Source organism: Podarcis filfolensis (genome assembly GCF_964270895.1).
Source record: "Podarcis filfolensis genome assembly, chromosome: 8".
In the NCBI taxonomy this organism is placed as follows: domain Eukaryota; kingdom Metazoa; phylum Chordata; class Lepidosauria; order Squamata; family Lacertidae; genus Podarcis; species Podarcis filfolensis.
Window position 1 is genome coordinate 80,675,375 of NC_139611.1, and position 22,853 is coordinate 80,698,227.

The window sequence follows — 22,853 nt, forward strand, 5'->3', positions numbered from 1 at the left end:
GCCATGGCTCCTGCTGCCTCGGTGCTTTTCATCCCCTGACATTGACCCTAACTTTGGAAAGAAAGACTTTTACGGCACTTCAAAAAAACTGCATAGATTTATTGTGGCACAAGCTTTTGTGACCCAGTGAAACCTGTCTGCTCCGCTTTTGTTACAAAGCGCAGTTATGTATCAATAGCATATAAATAAACGGGCTGTCAACTGATTAAAGAGATGATTAATCATCTGCTCCACAGGTGGAAATGCAGGAATTTAACCCCCGCTGTGCTGCTCCTCTGGAAGTCACTTCCAACACTGCATTTCTCAGTCCAAAGGTCAGTTGGCTATATATACATGTCTATAAATATCCCTGCAGTAGTTTTTTTTTTATGAAAGGAAATAAGATCCTTACACATAATGGGCCTTTGGCCATTTAAAAAAAATATATACTGGTGTTTATAGTTGGAGTGGAATAAAACTAAATTGCATGTTTGTATGTACTGTTTTTGAACAGGGTTTTTTTGTGGGCGCTCTGTTTTGGGGCAGGGAAGGTGAGAGGATTGCAAAAAAGGGTATTTCCATGAAAGTAGCAACCTACAGACTCATTTTTCAGTTTCATATATAGTTGACATGCTGTAGATATCATTCCAAAGACCGTTTCCCAAAGTTTCATGATCTGCAAGCAGTTTTTCAAAACGGTATTTTAGCTGTGAGTAAAATAACCAGAAGCATAACATGCAAGACCTCTCTAAGAAAATAGGCAGTAGGTTAATGACCTTTTATTGTAGTTTTGCTTTCTCATTTGGTGACCTGGCAATAGGTTTTATGTTTGGAACAAAATCAGCTGAGCTTAGGACCATAAAAGTTAATGTTGCTTGAGCATGTTACATTTGTCACAAAACACATACTTCCCTACCCTCACCATATTAAGAGAAAAACCTATGTTTTAACTGTATTGTCTTCCTTTAGGTTCATAAGGTAAAGGTAAAGGGACCCCTGACCATTAGGTCCAGCCGTGACCGACTCTGGGGTTGCGGCGCTCATCTTGCTTTATTGGCTGAGGGAGCTGGCGTACAGCTTCCGGGTCATGTGGCCAGCATGACTAAGCCGCTTCTGGCGAACCAGAGCAGCGCACGGAAGCGCCGTTTACCTTCCTGCCAGAGCGGTACCTATTTATCTACTTGCACTTTGACGTGCTTTCGAACTGCTAGGTTGGCAGGAGCTGGGACCAAGCAACAGGAGCTCAGCCTGTCGCGGGGATTTGAACCGCCGACCTTCTGATCGGCAAGTCCTAGGCTCTGTGGTTTAACCCAAGCGCCACCTTCTTAGCGTTCAGAAAATGTGGTGAGATGTTATCTTAAGTGTGTTTCGTACACAGCTTTCTCGTAACACCACAACGTGCAACTTCCACAGCATAAAAAATATATTGTCATGTGTATCAATTAACCCTCTTTTTAGGACTGTTGTAATTCTTTCCTGAGAATTTAATAATTATCCAGCCTATTATTACTTGCGCCAAACCAGCAATACAGGGCATCTTACAGAGTTTTGCAAAAAACAACAACAGCTGCTTAACCTCCATGAAGTTTACAGTCTGAAAGACAAATCACACAAGGGTGGCGATGGGCATATATTATTGCTCTTAGGAGAGAATATAATTATATGTTGATCTATTTAATAATTAGATGTCTTTTTTAGGTTAATTATAAGAATCTTCAGCCTTGGCATGGCTCAGAAAAGAGTAGGATTTATGTTCCTCTACCGCACTGCCCTTTCTTGAAGATGAACCTAGAGAGATCTTGCTGGCTCAGCTGATCACTCTCCTGAGCCTAGTGATCTGGTTACCTCTTCAGCTTCCAACACATCCTTTTCCCAGTCTTCTCCCTCTGATCACTCAACCCACCACTAATCCTGGACTCTGAGACGTCTTTGTTTGGGGATTCCCCAGCTGGTTCCTGCCACCGTTCCTCTGCATCCAGCCCCTCTGCCACACTTGACGGCACTGCAAGAGATGCCCCAACTATTATTTCGCCTGGCGCCTTCATTATACACCTTTAGGTGCCAGGCAAAAATGTTCCTTTTCAACCAAGACCTTTGGCTGATTGGATTGACATCCTATGCCCTTTTAAAATGTGGTGGTGGGGAGTTGGGGGGAGGGGAGGTGTTACTGGGTTGTTGCTGCTTTTCTTTTGATTGTGTATTTTGTGGTTGTATATATTGATTTTGGTAAAGGGACGCAGGTGGCACTGTGGTCTAAACCACTGAGCCTCTTGGGCTTGCCGATCAAAAGGTCAGCGGTTCAAATCCTCGCGACAAGGTGAGCTCCCGTTGCTCTGTCCCAGCTCCTGCCAACCTAGCAGTTTGAAAGCATACCAGTGCAAGTAGATAAATAGGTACCACTCCGGCGGGAAGGTGAACAGCATTTCTGTGCACTCTGGTTTCCGTCGCGGTGTCCCGTTGCGCCAGAAGCGGTTTGGTCCTGCTGGCCACATGGCCCGGAAAGCTGTCTGTGGACATACGCCGGCTCCCTCGGCCTAAAAGCGAGATGAGTGCCGCAACCCCATTGTCGCCTTTTACTGGATTTAACTGTCCAGGGACGCAGGTGGCACTGTGGTCTAAACCACAGAGCCTAGGGCTTGCCGATCAGAAGGTTGGCGGTTTGAATCCCTGCGGCAGGGTGAGCTCCCATTGCTCGGTCCCTGCTCCTGCCCATCTAGCAGTTTGAAAGCACGTCAAGTGCAAGTAGATAAATAGGTACCACTCAGGCGGGAAGGTAAACGGCGTTTCTGTGTGCTGTTCTGGTTCACCAGAAGCAGCTTAGTCATGCTGGCCACATGAGCCAGAAGCTGTCTGCGGACAAATGCCGGCTCCCTTGGCCTATAGAGCGAGATGAGCGCCGCAACCCCAGAGTCATCCGCGACTGGAACTAATGGTCAGCGGTACCTTTACCTTTTTAACCGTCCAGGGGTCCTTTACCTTTTTACCTTATTTTGATTTTATTTTGCGGCGGTATATAAATTCGATATGTTCTTTAGAATGGAGCGTGAGAGGCGGGTGCATGTGCCAAATTTTGATGTCGCACACTGAAATTTGAGGCCCCAAGCTCCTCCACTGCCCTCCCCACCCCAGGATTGGGTACAAGTAAGAAGGGAGGCTAGTGGGAACTGGAAGAGGACACTGGCAGCGGCTGTCCCTGGTATCAGGCAGAGGACATTTCCAGCCCTCCTTGGAGAGTCCAGGGATTGAAAACCTGTGTTCTTCTGCATGCAGAGCAGATGCTGTCCCACTCAGCCACATCCCCTTCGCACTTGAGAGTGGGACGTACTTCTGAGCAACCGCAGCTAGACCTGGAATGCTCTGCAGTTTCCCTGCCTCACCCTGCAGCAGAATTTAGTCTTTATAACTTCCCTCTCTTTGGAGCAAAATAGTAGCAACTAGTTTCTCTTCCTCATGGTTTTCTCCCCTGGTGCTCCGCAGGAACAATGGTCAGCAAGCACTGATAAGAGGTGGGAGGGTTCGGGAGTTGCCCCCTTAAAGAATGGCAGATTGTAAAGGATACAATAGACCACCCACCGCAATTTTCCATGGGAAAAATGCTATAAATCCATTTGGTCAAAGGAGCCTGGGGAGGTCTCATGGTTTCACCAATGTGTAACCTGAAACTCCAAAGGTCTCTGGTTGTGGTTCATGTTCATGCCCCCTATAAATCTTGCCTTTTTAATTCCGCCTTCCTACCGGGACCTGGAGAAGGTTCAGGAAATGCAGGGCGGCGACAGGGTAGCGTTTCAAGTTTTTCAGGTCTGATTAGAGATGACCAAGGGGTGCATGACTAAGTCGCAATGTAATATTGGAGAGAAAAGGCTTGGAGTAAAAATCAAACCCCGGATGTGTTAGTCTGCTTCTGCAAAAGCAACCAAGAACATTGTAGAACCCACAAAAGGCCTAAGATTACATGTCCAGAACCCGTTTTATCATAGGCATGAATATTAGACACTCGGTTGCACTCTCTCCTTCATAGTGAACATCAGTGCTTGGAAAGGAAATGGATCCACTTCAGGTTCGCTCACTCTAAAAAGCAGCTAATTCCTTTCCAGTTCAATTTATAATTCATTTCCCACCCATCCCAGTTTTCAGAATTTTACAACCCGCTCCTCTTAAGTATAAAATATACTTTAGGGAGACTGAGAAAACATCAGAACACACACAGTGTAATGTGAACAACTGTTTTTCTGCATTCCCACCCCCGAAATGATTATCGTTACGCTTAAACAGCATCAATCACTTTTCAGATAGTTAAAAATGATAAATGCGATAGACTTAAGTGCAATGACCCCCCTCCAACATATATATGCCTACTCATAAGTAAGTCCTATTGATTTCAGTGGGCCTTACTCCCAAGTAAGTGGGGATTGCAGCCTTCATTTTTTTTCCGATTCTGCAAGCCTCAATTTTTTAAGAGAGAAAAATTATTTGCTCTTCCTCAACTCTATAGCAATGTTGACGCTTTTGTCAGTCTGAAAACTTAGGCAATATTGGCCTATTTTTCTCCGTCTGGAAAATCATTTGCTCTTCCTCAACTCTATAGCAATGTTCACTGTTTTTGGTAGATCTGAAAACTGACAGTGCTGATGACTGGGAGCTGGGGAATCCCCACCAAATATTTCAGTTCTGCTGCACACTCACTAGGCCAACTTAGCTGAGTCAATGTTCTTTTAGCCTTGGTATTCCCCACCCCCCCCCCCCGTCACCAGCCTGTAATATGGGGAAATTGTTCTGGCCTAATTTGCAGGCCTGTAATAAAAGTATAACTGCTATAATGTGTTTGGAACACTTTGAACACCTGAAATGTGCTACATTACTCTCAGCATTAAATCATAGGTTTGAGATGGATGAAAAGAAAAACCTCTTTCAGCAGCTGATAATTAATTTATATTAATTTCCACAGCGTGGCTTGACAGACAAAAATATAATCTGGAGCTCATTTTAAGATGTAGTACTGTAAGATGCAGCAATATAGAGATGAACCCCCCAAGTTAGTTGTGTGGTTGCACGACAGCAACCACCAGGGGGTGTGCGACGCTCACAAAAAATTGTCAAGAGGAGGTGTGTCTGTTTATAGCAGTGGTCAGACGGAGACCAAGCAAGGTTCAAGCAAGGTTCGGGTAGAGAGGCGACTGAGCTTCTGCACATTCAACAATAGGAAATAGTTCTCCTGAGCTGACAGAACAGACGTTATCACTCCAGACTCCAGGCTGGTAGATGGTCCCCATGTAAGACAACAGCATCCCTCCATGCAAGTATAAAACTAGCTGATCAGGGAGAAAGGCCACATTCCTGCTGGGAGAGCTTTCTACTCAGTGGCGTAGCGTGGGTTGTCAGCACCCGGGGCAAGGCAAGTAATTTGCGCCCCCTAACCCGTGGATTTGCGCCCCCTAACCCATGGATTTGCCCTAACCCCAGATGTTGCGCCCGGTGCGGCCCGCCCCCCCTGCACCCCCCACGCTACGCCACTGTTTCTACTTGCAGGGTTTTCTTTAAAATACATACACGGGAAGCACAACACATTAGCAGCACACAGCCTTCTCTGTTGACTTAATGCTGTTGAATGCGCAGCCGTTGCCTGTGGAAAACCCCCTTCAGTGTTAGGCTGGTGATCACCCCACTGATCTCACACTGTGAGAATAGATGCCGTTTTTAGGCTACCCAGGAGAACAGGAAGACAGATGCTGTAAGAAGTGGGGACTTTTTAAAGTACCAGGAATGCGCTGGGATGTTCCTAACTGTCTTGAGATACCTCTAGAAATCCCCTGTGCTAACATTTCAGAGAAACCTCACCCATGGTCAACCTCATCCAGGAAATCAACAAGGGGTGAGATTATTGGGGGGGGGGGAGCTGTGAAGATTTGCAGGGAAACACTGAGCCACAGGTTTTTTCCTCCATAGCTCGTTGGTGTCGTGCCTCCTCCACCACCACAATTCCAAGGAGCTAAATGAGATTGCAGTGAGCGTAGCCCACAGAATCTGCTGTTCCAAAGGAAAGTCATTTGCTCTGCAACATCTCACAGATAAGGAAGTACACCCAGTGAGAAGTGATTCCTCGAAATGATTGCTCACTTGTGCCATAGAAGAAGTACCGTATTTTTCGCTTTGTAAGACGCACCAGACCACAAGACGCACCTAGTTTTTGGAGGAGCTAAACAATAAAAAAAATATTCTGAATCTCAGAAGCCAGAACAGCAAGAGGGATCGCTGCGCAGTGAAAGCAGCAATCCCTCTTGCTGTTCTGGCTTCTGGGATAGCTGCGCAGCCTGCATTCGCTCCATAAGACGCACACACATCCCCCCTTACTTTTTAGGAGGGAAAAAGTGAGTCTTATAGAGCATAAAATACGGTAATTCAGAGAAAAGCAGTGCTTGATTTCTAAGGGGCAGGAATGGGGGTAAGGTATCAGCACCAGGTTTTACTTGCAAGTAAACATCAGAGGATTGCCCTCTCTAAGGTATCATGGAAAGACAGAACAGGCAATGATTATGGAGAGTTAAAAACATGGAAAGTTAAAAAAACAGAACACTGTAGGGCAGGACAAGGATTTAGCTTACAACCCCACCTACTTTTCTTAGTACGCAAGGCCCATCACATTCCCTTTGCATTCAAGAGAGTGATATTATGGTGGCAACGTTTCATTAATTGATCAGATTAATCACTGGAGGCTGCAATCATATACCCACTTTCCTCTGAGGAAGCCTCAGTGAATTCAGTAAAAAGAGATGTAAAAGAACTGCACGGTTTATTAAAAAAAAAATCTAGTGGACCAAAAACTTGCCCCACAAATAATAGGGCAGGAAACATAAATGTATTTTAATACAAGTGTTTAGAAAACTGCACCTGGTCTTAGCTGTTGTGTTTTGTCACACACAGGAGGCATTTTAAAAGGCTACCATTAGCTACAAATGCAGGCGGGCAACTTTCAACCCCAAAATAACCCAGGTGCTTCTTGCTTCAAAAATATTGTTTCCCCAGATATACAACTTGGAATAACAGAAGTGTAGAGTTTGAAGGGACCACAAGGTTCAACCACATGCAGTATAGGAATCTTTTGTTCAAGGTGGGCTGGAACCCACCACCCTGAAATTAAGACTCTCATGCTGTGTACAGACTGAGGTATCCCTTGATTAAAAACTCACACAATCAATTGACAAAATATGCTTTCACAGAGCTACTGATCTCAATAAAATATACATAAAAGTTAACAGAGCCACAGAAGGGTTCAGAGCAGGCATAGTTGTGACCATCCTTTAAAGTTGTACAGATAATTTTTACTCTTTGTACACCGCTCGCTGAGGTTTTACTACAATCAAGTGGCATAGAAATCTTGTTCGATGAAGAAATAAATTTGGACCCAGGGGCTGAGCCCCAACGGGACTGCCTAAACCTGCACAGGATCAGTTCCTGTGGGTTGTGCATTCATGTGAACGCAGGGTGCTCTCTACATCAAGCAAATCCTACCCAAATGCGTGAGTAGGGGACCAAGCCTTCCTAAGAAAATACAGTGGTACCTCGGGTTACATATGCTTCAGGTTACATACGCTTCAGGTTACAGACTCCGCTAACCCAGAGATATTACCTCGGGTTAAGAACTTTGCTTCAGGATGAGAACAGAAATCATGCTCCGGCAGCAAGGCGGCAGTAGGAGGCCCCATTAGCTAAAGTGGTGCTTCAGGTTAAGAACAGTTTCAGGTTAAGAACGGACCTCCGGAACGAATTAAGTACGTAACCAGAGGTACCACTGTAATGGCGACCAGCAAGACCTAAACCATGGGTAGGCAAACTAAGGCCTGAGGGCTGGATGTGGCACAATCACCTTCTAAATCTGGCCCACTGACGGTCCAGGAATCAGTGTGTTTCTAAATGAGTAGAATGTGTCCTTTTATTTAAAATGCATCTCTGGGTTATTTTTGGGGCATAGGAATTCATTCATTTTTTTTCTTTCAAAATATATTCCAGCCCCCCACAAGGTCTGAGGGACAGTGGACTGGCCCCCTACTGAAAACGTTTGCTGAACCCTGTCCTAAACCCTCCAAGAGGAAACAAGCTTCGTGCCCGAATCTCCCCAAAATGTGAAATCGATGGGATGATCTTCCCTCCTCTTGCCCAGATGTGATTCCACACATACATACACAATTTTATTTGTATGCCGCCTTTCCACAGTTCAAACCATGCTCCAGGCAGCTTACAATATGAAAAAAAATCAGAACTACAACTTAACAAAAGTAGCCATGCACAATACATGAGAAATTAAACAAATACTCAACCAAACTGAACTATTTCCGCATCAATCACAATGAGATCTGTAATAAAGATACAAAAAACCCCAACAATAAATACTTCTAAGGCACAGAGAGGTCAAGATCCTGCACACACCTTTCCTTAAAGGGCGCGACCCATTCATCCCTGTGAGGTTCCCCATATAACGTGAGCTCTAAACGAGGGAAACTCGGTGATGCCAGCCAGACAGGTGCGCTTGCACCAGGTTGAGGTGGGACGGGAGAAGGCGGGGGTTCGGTAAACCGGGGGCGAAGCCCCGACTGGGCGTGGCCACCCCTTCCCTCCTCCCCTCGAGGGGCGGCGCCAAAGGCGCACCGGGCGATTGCAGCAGTAGCAACGCGCAAGCTGCGGAGACGCAGCAGTTGTCGCCACGGAGCGCGAGGAGCCGCTTCTTCCCCCGAAAGAGACGGGATTGGTTGTAAGGCTGAAGCCGATCCAGCGCCGGACGGACGCCTCGAGGAGCCAAAGCGGAGTCCCAGCCGGCGCTTGATCTGCTGCCCGGACCCTCCACCGCCCCATGGGCGCGCCTCGGAGTTCGTGCGCCTTCGCGAGCCTCCTCTTCTGCCTGCTCTCCGGTAAGCCCGGCGCCGTCTCCAGCCGCCCAATGCCCTCCCGCTTCCCTCGCTCTCCTCCCGGCTGGACTCTCCTTCGGCTCCCCTGGATCCGGAGTGCCAGGATCTGGTGTTCTTTGGGGATTCCTTCTCCCCAGAAGCGCAGGTCTGCGCCTCCTCCAGCGCGGAGCGAACTCTCCTTTCGCCGGTTCCTTCCCGGCGCCGCCGGCGCACCCTTTGCTTTCTGCCGATTCTGGCTGCTGGCGACCCTCCTCGCTCCGAATTCGATTTCTCCCTCCCGCCTCCGCCCCATGGCTCTCCCAAACCGCTTTCCTCCGCAGCAGCCCAGTTGCCGGATAAAGTTTCTTTCTCCGCCCCCTCCCTCCCAAGATGGCGAGGCCCAGGGAACCTGTTTCTCTGGCTGGGCGCCCTGGGAAAGGCGGAGCGGGAGGAGACGCCCCGGAACACTTCCTCACCTGGCCGGAGCCGGCGGGGCGGGGCCGCAAGGTGGAGGGCTCGCTGCCTTGAGGATCCGCCAGCCCCACCACTCCCCCTTCCTCTGGGATCCTCCCTCGCCCCCTCCCCGCAGGAATCCGGAGAATTTCAGGGGCGGTGGGGAAAGCGAGGACCAGGCTTCGTTCTGCGCCCCCAGTCTCTCTCCCAAGCTCTCCTCCAGCTATTCCACAGCTGCAGCGCCCCGGAATGTTTAGTCTCCCAAGGAATCCGTGGCGCTTAGTATTCGGTGTGATCTTGGTTGATTTAGCTCTGTTAGCTTGTTTTCTTTTCATGCTTGGGGTGGGAATAGCGTTTCTGAGTTTCTGATGGGCAGATCTGAATGAGCTCCTTGGGGACTTGGACGCATAGTGTAACTGGTTGCATGATCATCACTGCAACCTGTAGATCTCACCCCTGAAATGATCAGTTGCCCAGATCTCCACCCAACCCTGGACTGTAATGTGTTTCTGGTAGGATCTGCTTGTGGCTAGTGTGCTATTTGTCAAATACACACACACACACACCAGCATAGCTCTGTTGCTTATTATTTTGTACCCAGCAGTGATGCCTGGAAGGATTTGCTGTGTGCTCCCTGCTGTTCTCTGGTCGTGATGAAAGGCTGCCTTGCGCAGCTTGGTGTAGCTGAGCTGAGCATCTGTGCAGGTAGTTGCTAGGGGAAAGTTCCCTTCTCACCTTCATAGGCTGCTTCTTGGAAGCAGCTTTGCGAAGGAACAGAGGACTCCCGTTTGCAAAGACAATTAAGAACTGCAATGTCTAGACGACAGATCACACGAAAAGGTACCGTCTTCCTAACTCAGACCTCCACATCTAGCAGGGATTCAGCCAAGGGGCTTGCCAGCAACAGGGCAAGATGGTGGGTTCCATCGCTTGTCGTATGTCCTCAGTGCTTGGTGATTAGAGACATGTCGCTTCCGAAAGAGGTCATAAGGAATAAGATGAGCCCCGATGGATCAGGCCACAAGCCCATCTTGTCCAGCATCCTGTTATCCCAGTGGCCAAGCAGATGCTGGTGGCAAACCCTTAAGCAGGACCTGAACACAAGAGCGCTGTTCTCTCTTATGGCTTCCAGCAGCTGGCATTCAGAAGCATCAGTGCCCCAGTTCCTAGCTGCTGTGACCAGAGTCCTTTGATGGAGAAGACTGTGCCTCAGGTGGTGCCTTGGATGCTGCAGGCATTGGGTTCAAGGGCCAGTGATGGAGGAAGGCCCTTCTCTGAGGAGCGTCTGCCAATCTCGAGGAGACCGTGGACAGCCTGGGCGGGCATAAGGCACCTTCTGATGTTCCATTGGGTTTTTAAACCCTGTTTCATTTGGGGAACCTTGTCAACAGCCAAGTCCATGATCATGGCAGAGGATTCAGAGGCGTGTCCTCAGGTGCACAATTGGTTTGCAAGGGTAGAATACAAGCCCTCTTTTATTACCCCAGGACACAATCTGTTGCTTTTCTGTGGCTGGATGAGGAAGATGGGCACAAATCACTGTTAAGGGAATTTTGTCTGCCATGACGCATCTTCTCATTGAGGAGGAAGTTCCATGGAACGACCGCAGTTTGAAAAAACGTGAGAGAAAGACGACGGGGCACTTCTGCATTCGTTTGTTAGGAGCTGCTGTCAGATGTTTAGGGCAGGAGGTGACTACTGCCATCATGGTCCCCGTGGGTGCAGTGGTACCCTTGAGACCTTCTCCTGGCACCCACAAAGCCTCTGAACCTCTCCCCCGCCGCCTTGTGATGAGGTGTCAAGCTGGGTTACCCTCCTCTACCTTGAAGAAAAAGGAAGGCTTGGAAAGTGCATAGCATTCTGGAGCAGGAAGCTGGAAGAGGGAATTTCTTCCCCACTTCCTCTTTCAGCTCTATGTGCCTTTTCAAGACTAGTTGGATTAGTTGAACTGAATCTAGCTTTTTATCTTTATCCCTTGGAAAAGCAGAGAATGTGCATGTGAACATGCTCTTTCTGGACCTCTTGGGGAGCAGCATGCAGAGGAGGAGAGGAAAGAAGTAGCCTACAGCACTTGCTCAAAAATCCGGACTTCCTCATGGGCCTAAAAAGCCCAGCTAAACAAATATTTCAATGGCGGACTGGATATGAGTTCATGAGCAGAAGGCCATCAATGGCTTCTAGCCATAATGGCTATACTCTGCCTTCAGGATTGCTTCTGAAGACCAGTTGCTGGAAAGTACAGGAGGGGACACAGGTGGCGCTGTGGGTTAAACCACAGAGCCTAAGGCTTGCCAATCAGAAGGTCGGCGGTTCGAATCCCCCGCGACGGGGTGAGCTCCTGTTGCTGGGTCCCTGCTCCTGCCAACCTAGCAGTTTGAAAGCACGTCAAAGTGCAAGTAGATAAATAGGTACCGCTCCAGCGGGAAGGTAAACGGCATTTCCGTGTGCTGCTCTGGTTCGCCAGAAGCGGCTTAGTCATGCTGGCCACATGACCCGGAAGCTGTACGCCAGCTCCTTCGGCCAATAAAGCGAGATGAGCGCTGCAACCCCAGAGTCGGTCACGACTGGACCTAATGGTCAGGGGTCCCTTTACCTTTACAGGAGGGGAGAGGGCTCATGTGCTCCAGTCCTGCTTGTTGGTTTCTTATTCTGGATGTGAGAACAGAGTGCTGGACTAGATGGGCCATTGGCCTGATCCAGTAGCCTCTTCTTATGTTCAAATATTCTAAGTTCCTGGGCGACCTCAGTTTCCCTTTGTTACTCTGTGGCCCGATCTATTACCAGTATGGCTGACCATTCTTTTTTGGGGATTTATACAGAAGTGCATCTTTCCACATTCCTTGGGTTGATCAGAACGAAATACTAGATAAAATAACGCAACCATAATGCAAAAGTGACAACAATCCATAGAAAAGTGTTGTTTGCATAGAGGCAGTGTGAAATGGTTCACAATCCAGATATAAAACAGTTAAAAAGCCAGGGTGATAGCTGGGTAATGTTAACCCTTTCAGTAGGTGCATTATTGTAGGATTTTGGGGGATGAACTGTTGTTCGGCTGTTGGCCATGCCAGTGTTTCAAGCCTCTGGTTGTTGGTTTTTTGAGGATTAATGCCCTAACCACTGTGTATTCTGTATTGAATGTGTTTCTCTGTGGAAAATTTTTCCTTTGCCCACAATTCCGTTGTACCATTTTGTTAGGTAGAAATACATCCTTGAGGGTTGGTTTTTAAAACAGGTAACTTAAATTGCCCAGAAAAAGGCCCTGTTCAAAACCATTCGTTTAAACTAGCTTTCTCATCTTCTAATTCAGGCATACCCTGGGCAAGCATGCATATTAATTGGTTGCTATAACAAATAAAACCTAGGTGCTTATGAAGCACATAAGAAATTTTTATATTTATGCAGAGGCATATTCCAAAACCTAGAGTCATGCAGCTCACATGTCTTTTGTGCTGTGCACGTATATGCATTTGCTTAGAAGTGCAGTTGTGAATTAACAGTATCTGCTTTGAGTTTTCTGTGCGCATATAAGGATACTAAGCGACATCATTTCCTTGAAAATCGTTCTGCTTATCTTCAGGCCATGGAAATTAAATGTCCATTCATTTCTGGCTGGCAATCTGAAATCATAATTTGGACAAAAATAAACACAATATATCATTTCAGAGTACTTCATGCTTTCTCCACCGATTTGTTTCCCACAGAAAAGCAGGCTTTCCTCTCGGTGTGTTGAGTCATGGTTTCAACGTGTAGATTATGTAGTTCTGCTTGTAAGCCCCATTGAGTTCAGTGGGACTTACTCGCAGGAAAGTGTAAATAAGATGCATCCTGTGTTGATATGGATGCTCCATGAGTTAACAGCCAGGGTTCTTTTATACCAGGGACAGATCTATTTCATAGGTAGGCAAACTAAGGCCTGGGGCCTGGATCCGGTCCAATCGCCTTCCAAATCCAGCCGCGGACAGTCCGGGAATCAGCGTGTTTTTACATGAGTAGAATGTGTCCTTTTATTTAAAATGCATCTCTGGGTTATTTGTGGGGCATAGGAATTCGTTCATTACTATTTTTTCCAAAATATAGCCCAGCCCCCCCCCCAAGGTCTGAGGGACAGTGGACCGGCCCCCTGCTGATAAAGTTTGCTGACCCCTGTTCTGTTTCTTTGGTGATCCCTCGTAAGATTGTCTTCCATGAACGTGGTATTAACGGTGTGTCCGTAAGTGACTGTGGAGGCCAATTCTGCGTCCATACGTCCTTTCACAGTGGGGACATAGGTTTCTGGGCAGAAGTTGATCGTGATGAGGGGTTTGCCAAAGGTGTCTTCCTTTTGGGTTGTTTCTCCCCGAGTTTCTGCTTCTTCAAAGTCCATGATGCCTTTGGTAAAGGCTATTTTCCAATTGGAGCGCTCGCAGGGACAGATAGAGAGATATTAATGGAAACATAACCGATGTTCTGTTTTCCAGAAATCTGATTTGAAATTTTAAAACCCGGCTTCAATCAGTTTTAAGTAGGGATTTGAATCTGCGTTTCCCTGTTCTTCTAAGCTGACTTCTCTTAACCGTACCAGCTCTCCTACCTCTGAGGAAAGTAATAAATTTGCAGGCTGTGGTGTAGACTTCCCTTTTTTCATTTCTCCCAAGCGCCCAAATACGTTGTTTTGTGAGGCGGCGAACATTTTCTGTTCGAGACATGCCACTTCCCTCTATCATCTGTGGATGAGGTACTTTTGGGACTATGTGGGATCTACCCACAAACCAGCACGTATCATATGAACGCAAACTTGGCTACTGGGGTTTTTTGGGGGGGTGTATGTGTTATTTTTTGGAGGTTTTCTGGAGCTTGAGGCTTTTTCTCCACATCAAGATGCGCTTGGTTTGAGAGCACAGTTGTTATTTAGCAATTGTGCTTGTTGTGGGACATCCGGTGTGTCTGTACACGCCTTCCCTTGATCCTGAACTTGGGGTGGTAATCATGAGGTAATTGGTGAGGTAATCATGAGGTATTATTTGCCTTCCCTTTCCAAAGGCGAAGGAGTCTCCTCAGGTTCTTCTGGAACCTTCCGGGAGGAAGGCCTTCGTTGCCCCCCCCCCCCAGAAACAATATCCTATTTCCACAGGAGGAAAACCCTCTGGTTGTTTTTAAGTTGGCAAAACTTGACAAAAGATCCTGATGCGGCTGCGCGTAAATAACAGCCTTCATTTCACCTGCCCGGCCCCTTGAGGAAACATTTACCTTTGGTTACACCTTAGAAAGTGACGTGTCTGATAGTCATCACTCTGTTTTATGTTTTAGTGCCAAGCAGTGCTGCACCAAACAGTGACCATCGCTCTGGAGACTTTTCTCCTACACTTGTATGCCATTTTTTTGACTCTGGACTGGGGGCATCTGCACTATACATTTAAAGCAGTATGATACCGCTTTAACAGTCATTGTTTCCCCCAGAGAATCCTGGGGTGCCATTATGGGCGCCGAGAGTTGTTGTGGTACACCTTATTCCCCTCTCAGGGCTACAATTTCCCCAAGGTCCCTGGAGCGAGGCATTCAGACACTCTGGGAATTGTAGCTCAGGGTAAGGAATAGTGATCTCCTAGCAACTCAAAGCACCCTTAGCAAACTATAGTTCCCAGGTTTCTTTGAGGGAAGCCATGACTGTAAAAGCAGTGTAATAGTGCTGATCTATAGTGCTGGAAGTGAGAGCTGGACCATAAAGAAGGCTGATCGCCGAAGAATTGATGCTTTTGGTGCTGGAGGAGACTCTCGAGAGTCCCATGGACTGCAAGAAGATCAAACGTATCCATTCTGAAGGAAATCAGCCCTGAGTGCTCACTGGAAGGACAGATCCTGAAGCTGAGGCTCCAATTCTCTGGCCACCTCATGAGAAGAGAAGACTCCCTGGAAAAGACCCTGATGTTGGGAAAGATGGAGGGCACAAGGAGAAGGGGACGGCAGAGGACGAGATGGTTGGACAGTGTTCTCGAAGCTATCAGCATGAGTTTGACCAAACTGCGGGAGGCAGTGGAAGACAGGAGTGCCTGGCGTGCTCTGGTCCAGGGGGTCACGAAGAGTCAGACACGACTAAATGACTAAACAACAACAGTGCTCTAAATGTACAGTGCAGAGAAGGCCTCATATGCACATGCTTTTTATCTCCTGCTCACTTCAGCTGCTCTGAAGTGAATTTGCTTCAGCGTCTTCTGACGGAGGAGCGCCTTTCTGAGGGAGGACTGAGGCCTATTTCAAAGCTTTCCAAAAGGGGCACTCTGCGCTCGGTACTTTCCCCTCAGTTCCTGTCCCCCAAAGAGCTTGATTTTTTACAGGAGAGGGGAACGCACTCTGCACATGCTCAGAGGGTCTGAGTTAACAGAAGCTGTAACAGTAAAATGATAGCAATCCTATTGACAAGTACAAAAAGTAAACTGAGGGGGAAGGGCAGGCTTAAACTGGTGGGCTCCTTCCACGAAGGGGAATCAAAGTTGTAGTAGTAACTTTTGTACAAAAATAGTGCTTTTGTAGAGGTATTTCTATAGCATCTTCAAGAGCCCTTCTAATCCCTCCCAGAAGACTCCTCCACAACGAGGCATGCTTATAAAACTGTAAGACCAAAGAAGTGGAAATGCTTATTCCTTGAGCATAACCAGCTGGCTTTGTGTGTCCGTGTGTGAAAACTGTTGTATGTGTACAAAAAGGCGTCACAAATGTGCTTAGCTCACATACAGGGGTAATTCCAAATGCCCGTCATCTAATGGGTGTATAAAAAGATATGCATGTTTCCTGTTCCTCACTTCCCCACCCTACTGCCCTGGCACAGCAGTAAAACAGTTCGTGGCAACTTTTTACAGGGTCTGTGTCCTTCCAAGTGTGCCGTGGACCCCTTTATGCAGTTTGGGTTGAATTTTTAAAATATGCAGGGCGAGCAGACAGGGCACAAGCCGCTCTAGTTTGGGTTTTAAAGCTCTCAAGTCCTGCAAAACTGCAGCAGCACACCGTTGCATCTGTCCAAGGCTGCTGGTATAGGAATTGGGGCTTCTTTTTCTGGCTCTGTTCAAAACTGTTTTCACCAGCACCCTTAGGGTGGCATGCATATATTGGTAGCCTGGAGTAGGCGCCACCGGGCATCAAAGACATGCACCTTCTGCTAATGTGTACAGAAGCCTGGCCCCCTAGGAAGGAACCTTATCTCTTCATTCTGCACAATAAGGTCCTTATGTCCCATGAATTCACAGCCTTCCATTTTGACTGCAGTCCTGTCTGCGCTCAGTATCTTGAGTTTGCTGTCGGAGGGGTGCAGATTTTTGAAACTGGGCTGGGGAGTGTCTCAATTACTACTTGGCTATGAACGTCTGTCGGATAAAAGGCCATTCTTTCAACCTGAAAGGGTTTGAGAGCAAAAGGACTTGCAACAGGTTATTATTTATTTATTATATTTGCATTAACAGCCCTTCAGCCGCAGATCTCGGGGCAGTTCACAACATAAAAATGCAACATAAAAGCACAAAAAGTGCATGATTAACAACAACAACAAACCCACAAACACATTTAAAAGGGGGTGGTACATATAAGATATTAGTCAGCCAAAGGCCCGGTTGAAGAGGAAGGATATATAACGAAGGCACCAGGCGAGCCTCTCTGGGGAGAGCATTCCACAAACGGGGAGCCACTGCAGAAAAGGCCCTGTTCTTGTGTTGCCACCCTCTGGGCCTCTCGTGGAGGAGGCACATGAGGAAGGGCCTCAGATGATCATAGCAGGGTCTGGGTTGGTTCATATGGGGAGAGGCAGTCCTGGAGGTATTGTGGTCCTGAGTCACTGAAGGCTTTAGAGGTCCAAACCATCTCTTTGAATTGGGCCCAGAAACTAATGGGCAGCTCCTACAGCCAAAATCGGTGCCATATGCTCAAGCCTCCCCGTCCCAAACCAGGTTGCTTCTGTACCCTCAAGTCATGCCTTCCTCTAGGGTACTGAGCCGTAAGGAACTGAAGTAGGGCATTTTGCTTCTCGCAGCCCTTTTCTTTTTTATTTTCTCAACTCATGGTCAACATGCCATAGCTGCCAAAGCATACTCCATCTTCAGTGGACTGTGTTATTGCCTCTGTGTTTTTCTTTTTCGAAAGGTTTTTTTGGTTTTTTTTTTGCAGGGAGTGGAGCGCTACTTCAAATCTCAGAGCTCTCCCGATCACTCTCCTATTTTGGCTGCAGTCCAGTCGGTACTCCATATCTTGAGTTTGCTGTTTGTTAGTGTTAAGGAAGTGCAGTTGTGTGTCACAGAGTATTTCGACATATTTCAGACTAAATCGCATCTAGTAGTTCCTGTTATTTGGCGGGGAGAGGTCAGCAGTAAAAGTATGGGTGCAAAAGTCACCTGTGACGAAGAAGTAGATTTCCCAAATGGGGTGTGGGTGGGTGTACGTGCGCGCGCGTACACACACACAAACTTGCAAAGCACAGTACTACTCGGTGAGGCTTTCTGTGCAGTGTTTTCCACTTTGTTCCCGCATTTTTCCTCTTCCTGCTCTTGCAAACTGGCATATGTGTGTGGGTGAGGTGACCTGGCATTTGGACTTGAAATGTAGAAATAGTGTCCTGCACGTTGCACACCAAATGTCGTTCCTGTGTTGCAGTATTCACTGGAGATGCCATCCTTCTAACAGAGGCATTTTAAGCCAAAGGTATCACTTTGCTTACATGGTAAAAATGGACCATTGTTGTTGTTGTTGTTTAGTCGTTTAGTCGTGTCCGGCCCTTCGTGACCCCATGGACCAGAGCACCCCAGGCACGCCTGTCTTCCACTGCCTCTCACACTTTGGTCAAACTCATGCTGGTAGCTTCGAGAACACTGTCCAACCATCTCGTCCTCTGTCGTCCCCTTCTCCTTGTGCCCTCCATCTTTCCCAACATCAGGGTCTTTTCCAGGGAGTCTTCTCTTCTCATGAGGTGGCCAAAGTATTGGAGCGTTGAACCTGGGACTTTTTGCATGTAAGACGGATGCTCTTCCACTGTGCTAGCCCTTCCCCAAGTTCTCCAATGATGCCATACAGCGGTCACATTCACACATTCTTTTAAAGCACTGTGATACTACTTGTGGCTTCCCCCGGAGGATTCTGGGAGCTGTAGTTCGTTAAAGGGTCTGAGAGTTGATAGGAGACCCACCCCCTACTCCCCTCTCAGAGCTACAGTTCCCAGAGTATTTAACTATTGGGTCCCTCTTAAGTCTGGGAATTGTAGCTCTGGGAGGGGAACTGGGGCCTCCTGACACCTCTCCGCACCTTTGACAAACTATAGTTCTCAGGGTTCTTTGGAGGGATAGTATGGCGTGAGAGTGGCCATAGTGAGGCCCTAGCAGACCAGTTCCTGATTAGTTTGTTCTAACCCATCTTGTTCCTTCGCAACAATGGAGGGAAAGACTTGCATGATGAAACTAATGGCACCTCTTTACTAGACTTGTGTGCCTCTTAAGTTGGGCAGCAACGCTGCTTTGCTTGTAATTAAGTCAAAACTTTGAACCATGTGCATCATTCGCCTTCCTCCTCTCATGTTGCAGAGAGCATCTTTTAATCACATACATGCACCCTCCTATAAATACTCAAAACTATGACTGATGCGTTTCCCCTTGCAGAATTCTCTTTGCTGTCTCTCTTCCCCCGCAGTGCTGCGAGCTCACTCTCAACCCCCCCCCCCCGCCCCCAGATAGGTCTGAAAATAATATTTCCCCTCTTTGCTCCCATCCCCCACCCATTTCTTTCTCCCTCTCCTTCCCTCCCTTGTCTGCCCAAGAGCCAGAACTCCTCATTAGCATGAGAAAAGCCGTCTGCAAGCCATGCCCCTGAGGAGGCGACTGCAGCAAGGACGGGGTTAACCCTCTCCTGCCCCTGCTGAGTTGAGGCTTGCTCACCCTGGGGAGAGTGCTGGTGGGGGGTGGCTTTGGGGAAGATTTTTATTTTAGAAGCCCAGTTGTCACCCACAGGGTGATTCTGCCCCCTCTCTGCCCTTGCCCACACCTCAGCATCCCCACACCCTTGTGTTTCTTGAATCCGCTGTCTCCTGCTTGTTGACTCACCCTTGCCCCCACGAGCTACGATATCTTGGCAGGCTTCCTTACTTATCTAACCCTCCCTATGCACAAGAGTCTCAGTATGCCAGGACGTGGCTGGCGTGTTGTGCTGTGCAGCTTAGTGCATGAAATTTAGCGAGAGAGCTTCGTCTTCTGTGTCCCGGTTCCTACCCAGAGGTTTTTTGGATATGCAGCTGCCTTGGATAAACGTGCCGGGAACCTCCTTTAAAGCACATTTGGAGCACTAATTTAGCAGGCATGGCTCCCCCCTCCTCACAAAGATTCGCGGGAACTGTAGTTCACCCCTCACACAGCACACTTAACAAACTACAGCTCCCAGGTTCCTTTTTTTGGTGGGGAATACTTTGAATGTACAGTGCTACCTTGGGTTACATACGCTTCATGTTACAGACTCGGCTAACCCAGGAATGGTACCTTGGGTTAAGAACTTTGTTTCAGGATGAGAACAGAAATCGTGCTCCGGCGGTGTGGCAGCAGCAGGAGCCCCGTTAGCTAAAGTGGTGCTTCAGGTTAAGAACAGTTTCAGGTTAAGAACGGACTTCCGGAACGAATTAAGTACTTAGCCCGAGGTAACACTGTGTTCTGTAGATGTGGCTTCAGTGATTTTTAACCTGCGCATAGGAATGCCAGCAGTGACTTTCCTGGTTTTCCGAACCTTGCTTTGGGGATGTGGCAGGGGGTGGAAACATCTGGGACATTTTGCAAGTATAGCTAGGGCTGCCATATGTCTGGATTTTTTGGGGGACATAACTGGAATTTCAAAGGCAGAATTGACGTCCAGGGGGAATTTCCGCTTTGTCAACGGAAAAAAATAGCTCAACAATTTTGGGGGTTTCCTAAAAAAAACCTCAGCAACTGTCAGGGTGTCCTGTTTTTTACTTTTTGAAATAGGGCAGCCCTAGGTAAAGCAGATCCTCTGGCACTGAACTGCAGCCCCTGTTCAGGTTTGGTGAGGGTCTTCACCTGTTGGTGTCCATTCTGCAGATGTTGCAGCTGCTGTTGTTGCAAAGGAGGCCACCAATTCACTCTGTGCACGCCTGAGAGCACCCTCTTTATTTGTTCACATAGCCTCAATATGTCGGGACTTCCAGGACAGGTGCCTGTCGATGAGTTCAGGCTGGGATCCAACCCAGTCAGCCTTGTTCCAGCCCATGTCTTTGTTAGGCTGGGAGACAGACAAATGAGTTGTGTCAATTTTGTCCCAGGAGCCAAGCCGGCAGCGTCCGGCTCCCTATTGCTATGGCAACTGGAGGCTTTCACGTTCGCCTTCTCCTTCCATACTTCTCTGTGAGGCAGAGACAAGCTCTTTTCTTCTTCTTCTAGCAGACCTACAGGGGATCTGAACACCCTGTGAGGTCTTCAGGGGCGGACCCTGTTTCGGATGAAGGATATAAGATGCAAGTATAAGTATTATTATTATTATTATTATTATTATTATTATTATTATTATTATTACAATTATATCCCACCTTTCACACAAGGATGCCCCCCCTTCATTTTAACTTCACAACAACCTTGCCAGGTAGGCTAGGCAATTCCAGAGCTATTACCCCCAGAATGTGTGTGTTTTTACATTCAAGGCATTAGTGGAAGCTGAAGAAAGCCCCAAGCCAATTCTTGACACAGATATGATGCTGTTGATTGATTCACCTTGCTTCCTTCTCTCTCTCTCCCTCCCTCTCCCTCTTCCCCACCACTTATTTTTACTTTTTGTGCTGTGCTAAGTGATTGTGTAGCCTCCACAGAATTGGGCACAGTACCAAGCTACACATAAACTTGCTGCGTATGAAGGAACCCCGCAATTTTCAGGGAGGATTATTATCTCCAGGTGGTTTTTTGGGGGCTCCAACTTCCATCAGCCCCAGCCACCATGGTAAACGGTCAGGAATGATGGGAGTTGTAGTCCACTATTTATCTGGAGGGGCAGCCCTGGTTGGCTTACCCTTGATTGGCCCATCCCTGATCAAGGGTAGTTGTTGCAGGTTAGCAATCTTGGGAAGAAGTTGGGAAAGTGGGGTTGCTATGCTTGCTGACCCATCTGCAAGCCAGGCAGTGTACAGAGGTTTTCTGTTGCTCCAGGTTTCGTAATTCCCTGAACAGGCCCTTCTCCCACATATGGAAAAATGTGTGAGCTCACTGGGATGTGTTTGCTAGGGGGTCCTTAGCCAACCCTTCCACTGATTCTCACGTGCTTGAGATTTTGGGCCAGTACACCTGACGTCTTTGCTTGCTTATTTAGCATGCTTTGGCCTTGCTAAGAACCAGACTGCCATTGGCTGTCCTCTTTCTTCCAGCTGTGATTGTGGGGGATATGTGGTGTCAAGCCTGGACTTGAATGTAAACTGGCATCCCGAAAGATGTGGGGGAGGCCCCCCCCCGATCTGTGTATAACGGTACCTCGGGTTAAGAACTTAATTTGTTCTGGAGGTCCGTTTTTAACCTGAAACTGTTCTTAACCTGAAGCACCACTTTAGCTAATGGGGCCGCTACACCACTGCCGCATGATTTCTGTTCTCATCCTGAAGCAAAGTTCTTAACCCGAGGTACTATTTCTGGGTTAGCAGAGTCTGTAACCTGAAACGTCTGTAACCTGAAGCATCTGTAACCCGAGGTACCACTGTATTCAGTTCTTTCTGATGCAGAGGCTCAGATTATCTGTGCTCCACAGGGCCGTCTTACCCATAGGTGCTAGGGGGTGCAGGGCACCTGGGCGCCAGGCTCTCAGGGGCACCAGGCCGAGAGTCCGGGGCTGAGATTTGGAGTCCGGGGACTGGGAAGAGCTGACAGCCAGTGCTGAGAGGAGCAGAGCCCATCGGAGCGCCGCAGCTCTTCTGCTGCGGGCAAGCAAGGCGCTAAGGCAGCCGGCCGGCTCCACCCTCCTGCGCGCCTGGGATTGGTCCCTCCAGCGCACGCTACTCACATGAGGCACCCGGCTTCATTCAGCCGCTGCCTTGGGCTTGACTGTTGTTGCTCTGGCCTCTGCTTGCCCCCCCCAGTTGCCCGGCCCCGGCCTTGCTCTGCTGCCGCTGCCTCGGGCTCCTCTGTGGCTGCTGAGGTGGCCGGCCAGGTCAGCTCTGCTGTGCGCACCTCGCCGGCCCATCCTTAAAAAGTCAACAACTTTGGGGTTCCCCCCTAAAGAAAAGTCAACAACTCTGGGCAACCTGGGGGAGGGGCGCTGGGCGGATCTTTGCACCCCAGCGCCACATATGCTTAAGATGGCCCTGGTGATCTATCTGGAGTGACCAGTTTGGCATGCCTGTATGTGTATTCTTCAGTTTAAACAAAACCTGAGGCCTCTCTTTCCTCTGTCTACCCCATTACTAACAGACCTTAATGAAACTTGTGCTTATTCCTCCTTCACTGGCCTTCCTCTCAACTCTTTCCCTTTGCCACTGTTTTGATTTTCCACAAACCAAGCTTAATCCCAGCTCAAGCCACAGCTTTCTCTCAACTGCAGATAACATTCCTGAGCCAGTCTTCC

General features: G+C 48.1%; 1 protein-coding gene across 3 annotated transcripts in view; it reads left to right on the plus strand.

Annotated features, from left to right (window-relative positions):
* The first annotated feature begins 8,123 nt into the window (after window positions 1-8,123).
* Window positions 8,124-22,853, plus strand: part of NECTIN2 (nectin cell adhesion molecule 2) — a 94,055-nt gene continuing 79,325 nt past the window's right edge. The window contains exon 1 of one of the 3 annotated variants that reach the window (XM_083627485.1): window positions 8,124-8,879. In XM_083627485.1, coding sequence (XP_083483611.1) covers window positions 8,822-8,879 — 58 coding nt within the window. In that variant the 5' untranslated portion in view covers window positions 8,124-8,821. The remainder of the gene's footprint in view (window positions 8,880-22,853) is intronic. The other 2 variants (XM_083627487.1, XM_083627486.1) reach the window with 2 other exon arrangements.